The sequence below is a fragment of the Oryctolagus cuniculus genome, chromosome 10 (assembly GCF_964237555.1).
Source record: "Oryctolagus cuniculus chromosome 10, mOryCun1.1, whole genome shotgun sequence".
Taxonomy (NCBI): Eukaryota; Metazoa; Chordata; class Mammalia; order Lagomorpha; family Leporidae; genus Oryctolagus; species Oryctolagus cuniculus.
In genome coordinates this window covers 68,707,471-68,715,361 of record NC_091441.1, presented here as the reverse complement: position 1 = coordinate 68,715,361, position 7,891 = coordinate 68,707,471, and the positions used below count along the sequence as shown (strand labels likewise).

The 7,891-nt window shown below is 44.4% G+C and overlaps 1 protein-coding gene across 8 annotated transcripts in view; it reads left to right on the top strand.

The window, feature by feature from the left end:
- The window catches only part of LOC138843059 (serine/arginine repetitive matrix protein 1-like), a 244,974-nt gene that overhangs the window by 42,679 nt on the left and 194,404 nt on the right, over nt 1–7,891 (top strand). For all 8 annotated transcript variants that reach the window (XR_011379440.1, XR_011379439.1, XR_011379438.1 and 5 more), the window contains exon 3: nt 5,622–6,738. Coding sequence is in view for 4 of the 8 variants with exons in the window: in XM_070050505.1 (XP_069906606.1) it covers nt 6,028–6,696 (669 nt within the window). In the remaining 4 variants the exon portion in view is untranslated. The remainder of the gene's footprint in view (nt 1–5,621; nt 6,739–7,891) is intronic.

The window sequence follows — 7,891 nt, the reverse complement described above, 5'->3', positions numbered from 1 at the left end:
ATGGAAGATCTTTCTCTCTGTCTCTCCTTCTCTGCCTGTAACTACCTCTCAAATAAATAAAAATCTTTAAAAAAAGTTTACATTTTGAAAATCAGAGTAATAGAGAGGGAGCAATATGGAGAAAGAAGGGGAAAGAGAGATTCCACCAACTGGTTCACTCCTCAAATTCCCATTAATAGCTGGAGATGGGTCAGGCCAAAGCCAGGAGCCAGAACTCCATCCAGGCCTCCCATATGGGTGGCAGGAACCCAAGTACTTGCACCATCACCTGCTACCTCCCAGGCACAGTAACAGGAAGCTGGATTGCAAACAAAGGTGGGACTTGATTCTAGGCCCTTGGTATAGGATATGGGTGTCCCAAGCCACAGCTTAACCTGCTGTGCCACAATGCCTACCCCACGGGCTAATTTTAAATCACAAAGTACCTACTCACGTTTGGGTTTCCAGTAGAAGGACCCTGAAACTACAGCTTATGGGCCCACCTGGCCTCAAGTCCTAAAGGTTCTGCCACCTCTCAGGAGTACTGCCCTGGAAACCAAGCCTTTAACACATGGACTTGTTGGGGAGGCACAAACCATAGCAAAAAATTCTCTAGGATAGACCACATACTGAGGCTATGAAGCAAGCCCAAGAAAGTAAAAAAATAGAGCCAGTATCATGCATCTTCTCTGACCACATGGAGTATAAATAAAAATCAAAAACAAAAGAAACTTTGGAAATTGTGCAAATACATGGAAACCAAAAATCATGCTTTTAATTGAACAACAGATCATTGAACAAAATAAAAGGGAAATTTAAAAAATTTTGAAACAAATGAAAATGGAAACACAGCATACCAAAAATTGCAGGAAACAGCAAAAGCAGTACTGAGATAATTTTATAGAAATAAATAGTTTTATTAAAAAAGAAAGATTTCAAGCGATCTAACAATGCACATCAAGGAACTAGAAAAATACAAACACACCAAATCCAAAATTAGTAGAAGGAAATTAACAAAGATCAGAGAAGAAATAAAAGAAACTAAAAAATACAAAAGATCAATGAACTGAAGAATTGATTTTATAAAACTGACAAACTTGTGATGGTGCTAGACTAACGAAGAAAAACACTCAAATAAAATCAAAGGTGGAAAGAGATATTATAACTGATGCTACATAAATGCCAGTGATCATTTAGGATTACTATGAAAAACTGTATTCCAATAACGTAGAAGAAATGGGTAACTTTCTGGACATGCATAACTTACCAAATTGAATCATGAAAACAGAAAACCTGAAAAGACCAATAATGATTTAAACTAATGAGTTTGAATCAGTTACAGTGCTGGCTTCAGCAGCACATATACTAAAATTGAATCAATCATAAAGAGATTCCCAACAAAGAAAAGCCTGGCAATGAATGGCTCCATCACTGAATTCCAGCTAACTTTAAAATAATACCAATTATTTTTTTTTGACAGGCAGAGTGGACAGTGAGAGAGAGAGAGAAAGGTCTTCCTTTGCCGTTGGTTCATCCTCCAGTGGCTGCTGCGGCCTGCGCGTTGCGCTGTTCTGAAGCCAGGAGCCAGGTGCTTCTCCTGGTCTCCCATGGGGTGCAGGGCCCAGGCACTTGGGCCATCCTCCACTGCACTCCCTGGCCACAGCAGAGAGCTGGACTGGAAGAGGAGCAACAGGGACAGAATCCAGCGCCCTGACCGGGACTAGAACCTGGGGTGCCGGCGCCGCAGGCAGAGGATTAGCCTATTGAGCCGTGGCACTGGCCAAAATAATACCAATTCTGACTATTCCAAAAAGTCAAAAAAGAGGGAACTCTTTCCTTCCAGACTATTCTATGAGGCTAGCATATCCTTGATTTCAAAATCAAAGACACAACTAAAAAAGAAAACTATAAATGAATCTCCCTGATGAACATAGATACAAAAATTCTCTTTTTATTATTATTATTTTTTTGACAGGCACAGTGGACAGTGAGAGAGAGACAGAGAGAAAGGTCTTCCTTTTGCCGTTGGTTCACCCTCCAATGGCCGCCGCGGCTGGCGCACTGCGGCCGGCACACCGCGCTGATCCGAAGCCAGGAGCCAGGTGCCTCCCCTGGTCTCCCATGCAGGTGCAGGGCCCAATGACTTGGGCCATCCTCCACTGCACTCCCTGGCCACAGCAGAGAGCTGGCCTGGAAGAGGGGCAACCGGGAAAGAATCCGGTGCCCCGACCAGGACTAGAACCGAGTGTGCCGGCGATACAAAAATTCTCAACAAAATACTGGCAAATTGAATCCAAAGCACATGACGAGGATCATACACCATGATCAAGTGGAATTTATCCGAGGAATGTTGGGATGCACCAACATATGCAATTCAGTAAACATCATGCATCAACTGAATAAAGGTCAAAAATCATATATGATCATCTCTATAAATGCAGAAAAAGTGTTTGATAAAATTCAATACTCACTGGAAAATCCTGAACCGATTCAGTTTAGGCAGAGCATACCTCAACACATATGTGAAAAAACTCACGGTCAACATTATACTGAATGAGAGAGCTGAAATTGTTTCCTCTAACTATGGAGTAAGAGAAGAACTCTTGACTTTTAACACTCTTATTCAACATAGCACTTCATGAAAGTCTTAGTCAGAGTATTTAGTCGAAAGAAAAAAAAAAAATACAAATAAGAATGGAGAAAGTAAAAATATCCCCGTTTGAAGAAAACATGATTCTCTATATAGAAAAATCTAAAACTCCATCAAAAATACCATTAGAACTGATGCACAAATCTACTAAAGTTGCAACATACAAAATGAGTAGCATTTTATACAGCAATAATGAATTTTCTGAGAAAGAAATCAAGAAAGTAATCTAAAATATCTACCAAAAATACCTAGGAATTAAGTAGCCAGGTGCCCTAGCATTGGGTGCATATACAGTTACTATGTAACACTTCCTGTTGAATTGGTCCCCTAACCATTAAATAATGGTCTTCTTTGTCTCTTTTAACAATTTTTTAAAACTCCATTATGTCTGATATTAGAGTGGTCACTCTTGCTCATTTTTAAAAAAGATTTATTTATTTGTTTGAAAGGGAGAATTACAGAGAGGTAGGGAGAGAGAGAGAGAAAGAGAGAAAGAGAGAAAGAGAGAAAGAGAGAGAGAGAGAGAGAGATATTTTCCATCCGCTGGTTCACTCCTCAAATGGCCGCAATGGCTGGAGCTGCACTGATCCAAAGCCAGGAGCCAGGAGCTTCTTTCGGGTCTTTCATGCAGGTGTGGGGCCCAAGGACTTAGGTCATCTTCTACTGCTTTCCCAGGCAGAAGCAGAGAGCTGGATCTGAAGTGGAGCAGCCAGGACTTGAGTCAGTGCCCATAGGGGATGCTGGCACTGTAGGTGGCAGCTTTACTCCCTACCCCACAGTGCTGGCCCCCTGCTCATTTTTGATTCCCATTATCATGGAATATCTTAGCCAAACCCACAATCTAATATGGGATGCTGACTTCACATTAATGGCTTAACCCACTGTGCTACAAACATGGCCCTGATAAATTTATCTTGGTGCAAAAAGTTTTCAAAATCCGCTATTTTTTTTTTAATTTTTACAAAAGATTTGGTTGAAAGGCAGAGTTGAGAGAGAGAGAGAGAGAGAGAGAGAGCAAGAGAGAGAGTGCGAGAGTTTTCCATCCACTGGTTCACTTACCTAATGACTACAACCAAAGGAGCCAAGTCTCCCACTTGGGTGGCAGGGGCTTAAGTACTTGGGGCATTTTGCAGTGCTTTCCCAGGCATAGTAGCAGGGAGCTGTGTCAGAAGTGGAGCACCCAGGACTCAAACTGGCACTCATATGGAATGCCAGTGCCACAGGCAGTGGCTTAACTCATTACACCACAGCACCAGCTGCCATGAATGTTTTTTCATAAAACGCATTTTCATGAACTTTGAAGATGCTTGTAAATATATAATAATGTTGAGTTGCGTAATAGCTCCCCTCACTAACAATTTGCCCATGCCCTTAAAATGAAGAGGAAATTGAGGGAATCATTCCGTTAAATCTACTGCTACAATGGAAATTACTGCTTCTATGGAAAAATGAAGTGTATGATTGGATTTCCTGCAATTTCTTTTCATCTAAAATGAAGACATACACAAAAAAAGACTTTGCTTGAAATTTATATTTTTTAGCAAAATTTTTTTAAAGGTTAAAAGTATTCACACAAACAAGACTAGTGTCTGAGAATACTAACTGATAGAATAAAAAAGGGAGAGAACTATCCAACATGGGAAGTGGGATACACAGCAGACTCATAGAATGGCAGATGTCCTAAACAGCACTCTGGCCTCAGAATCAGCCCTTAAGGCATTCGGATCTGGCTGAAGATCCCATGAGAGTATTTTAGACATGGAAAGCCAAGACACTCTGGCAAAAACAAAACAACAACAACAACAACAAAACAAAAAAACAAAAAACAAAAAAAACAAACAGCAAGTGAGATCCCAGTAGAAAGAATGGGCCATCAAAGAAGGAGGTACCCTTCTCTGAAGGGAGGAGAGAACTTCCACTTTGACTATGACCTTATCCAAATAAGATCAAAGTCAGTGAACTCAAGAGGCTTCCATAGCCTTGGCAACTCATGATAAGAGCCTAGGGAGATTTCTGACGCCATAAACAAGAGTGTCAAATTGTTAAGTCAACAACAGGAGTCACTGTGTACTTACTCCTCATGTGGGATCTCTGTCCTTAATGTGTTGTCCAATGTGAATTAATGCTATAAGTAGTACTCAAACAGTATTTTACACTTTATGTTCTGTGTGGGTGCAAACTGATGAAATCTTTTCTTAATATCTACTAAATCAATCTTCTATATGTAAAGATAATTGAAAATGAATCTTGAATGAATGGAATGGGAGATGGAGCGGGAAATGGGAGGGGTGCGGGTGGGAGGGAAATTATGGGGGGGGGGAAGCCATTGTAATCCATAAACTGTACTTTGGAAAATTATATTTACTAAATAAAAGTTTAAAAAAAAGAAAAAAAGGTTAAAAGTGGAAAAAATACTATATGGGCTCTTCCCAGTTAAAATTGCTTTCATATGGGCACTGAATAGTTATTTAATGTGACAATTTTTGTTTGTACAGAATTACATTCAACAAAGGTTTTAAAATATTTTATTACATTTGCTTATTATTAATTTCTAAGAGCTAAAGGCTTGAAGGGTAATTTTACTGTCACTTTACTTTATGGATAACAGTTAAATATGCACTATATTTGCAGTGATGTTCTATAGTACTACTTTTAAAAATGAAGAGGAGAAAAAAATTCGTCCTGCTTGTCAAACTATCTTCAATTTTTTTCACCTCATCTTATGTGGTATATACATACAATAGAATAATACTCAGCCATAAAAAATAATAAAATGTTTTCTTGCAACAAAGTAGATGCAACTGTAGATCATTATGCTTCGTGAAATAAGCCAATCTCAAAAAGACACATATAATATTTTTATGATATTATCATATCAGTTTTCCTTCCACCTTTTTAGATAAATGTATGTTCGCGCTAGCTCAAGTTTCTGTCTGTAGCTTCAGAGTGTACCATTTTTTCCTTATGGCACTTCTTTTCCTACATACTCCAGAATCACTCTGATAGGCTTCCATCGCAAAGGATTAAGAGGAAGATCCTTACCCAAAAAGTGTCTTGGACTGACTGAAAATAACCTCCCCCATCAGGTCAGTTCATTCTTTTGAGGTTTGGGAAACTGAGGTCAGAATCGTTTTTAGCCCGCAGGTCTTCCAATTCAGCAACATAGTGTCCGAATGAGGTGTCAGCAGGCTGAGGGCCGGGTTTTCCCTGCACGGAGCAGCCAAGCTTTCTAGCCGGAAACCCCTGCACCTGCAACCAATGGGGGCGGGGGGGCACCCACGCGACCCCCTGCCAGCTAGGGAGGCACTCGCGGCGGCCTCCCCCGCACACCGCCCGCGCGCGTCCAGGAGACAACCGCGTCCACGAGCAGCTCCTGCATTCGGAGGCGCGGTCCCGGGATGCGGCCCGCGGCCCTCGGCGGTCGCGGTCCCCGAGCGCTCGGGAGGGGCGGCCGGCCGGGTGGGGGTGTCGCCGGCCCGCGAGGGCCGCGGAGGACGCGGGCTCGGACGCGGGCGGGAGCCCCGCGCCCCGGGGTCTTCGCAGAGGGGTGGGCGGGGCGGCGGCGAGGGGGCGGTTCCGCGCCGCCGGCTTCCCCTGCCTGGCGCCGCGACTCGGGGCTGAGAACTTCTCCCCGCAGCCGCAGCGCCCCGCGGCTTCCGCACCTCGTCCGGGCCCGCCGCCTCAGCCTCCGACTGCGGCCGCGCTTCGCCAGCTTTACGAAGGAGGGAAAAGTGAGCCGGGTGGCGGCGGCGAGCGCGGAGCCTCCACAGCGGCGGCGAGCGCGGCCGCCCCCGCACCACGTCAAACACCCCCGCCGGTCAGCCCAGCCGCGGCCCAGGCCCGAACGGAGCCCGCCCGGGCCGCTCGCCCCCCGAGCCCTGCGCGTCGCCGCCGGCCGGCGAGGAGGTGGTGAGGAGGACGAGCCGGAGGCGCCGCCGTCCCGCGCCGCGCGCCCTCGCCGCTGTCTGCGCTCCGCTCTGGACCAGTTTGGGGAAGTGGCCTGGGCCCGCGTCGTCCAGCTGTGTGACCGGATTGAGCCGCAGCCGGCCGAAAAGATCGGCACGTGAAGAAGTTGCGGAGAACCTTGTCGGAGAGTTTCAGCCGCATCGGTGAGTGGCCAGCGTCCCCCGCCCCGCTCCCGCGCCCTTCGGCCTCGCACCCCGACGCACCAGCCGGGCCGCTGCCGCCCGGGCAGGGCTGGAGGGAGGCGGCGACCCGGGCGACGGCGAAGGCGGAAGGGGAGACCCTTGCGCCCCCTGACCTGGCTCCTGCGTGGATGGCTTCAAGCCTGGGGTTGGGGGCGTCCTCCCCATCCCGTGTGCTCGCTCCTAGCGCGCGCGGGCGAGGGGACTCCGTCGCCCCGCAGCGCACCGGGCGGCGCGGCCGTCAGGGTCTTGGGCTAACTGTCCGCTGTTTAGGTTTTTTGCACATTCTAGAAATGCTCTTAATTTCCACCCCTCTCTGTCATTTTAATTCCATTCCTGTATTTACTGTATTTTTTAGTACAGTAAGTTCACATTTACATTTTCTGTAATTATTGTTACATCAAAATTTATTTCTGAATTTCATATACCCATTTAAGGTATTATTTATTCTTCCATTTTTTCTTGTCTTCTTCCCGCTATGTAAAAATTTCTAATGCTGGTTTGAGAGTTATGCGTTAATTGTGTCCTTCTAGTGAGTTATTCTTAATATTAAGAATAAGTATTAAGACCTATCTTGCTGGTTTCTATTTTTCAGTCTCACAAGTGAATCAATAACTATGTCTTCCCTCAAACACTACAAATAATTTAGTATTCTCTCAACTTTATTTAGTTCTTCTCTGAAATGTGTTGGTTCCTATCACCCAGAGTTCTAGTTTGAGACCATTATGTATATATTTTTCTCACTGTCTCTGTCATTCTTTTTATTCTTTTTCTTTTCATTCCCTACTTTTTGTCTTTATTTTTTTAAACAATGATAAATTTAAAAGTTATATACTTACGTTTTCTTCTCATATATCTATAACATCATTCTGAATTTATTTCCCTTCTAATTGGAGTTCTTCCAAACACTTGTGTCTTTCTGTATTTTAATGGTGATAAAATACATGCCAACTTTACTGTTAGTCATTTTTAAGTGACAGTTCAGTGCATTCACAAGGTTATAAAATCATCACCACCCCATATTTCAGAAGTCTTTTTTCCTCCAAATTGAAACTCTGTCCCTGTCAAACAGTAATTCTCCATTCCCTCCTCACCCTAACCTAACCCCTGGCAACCC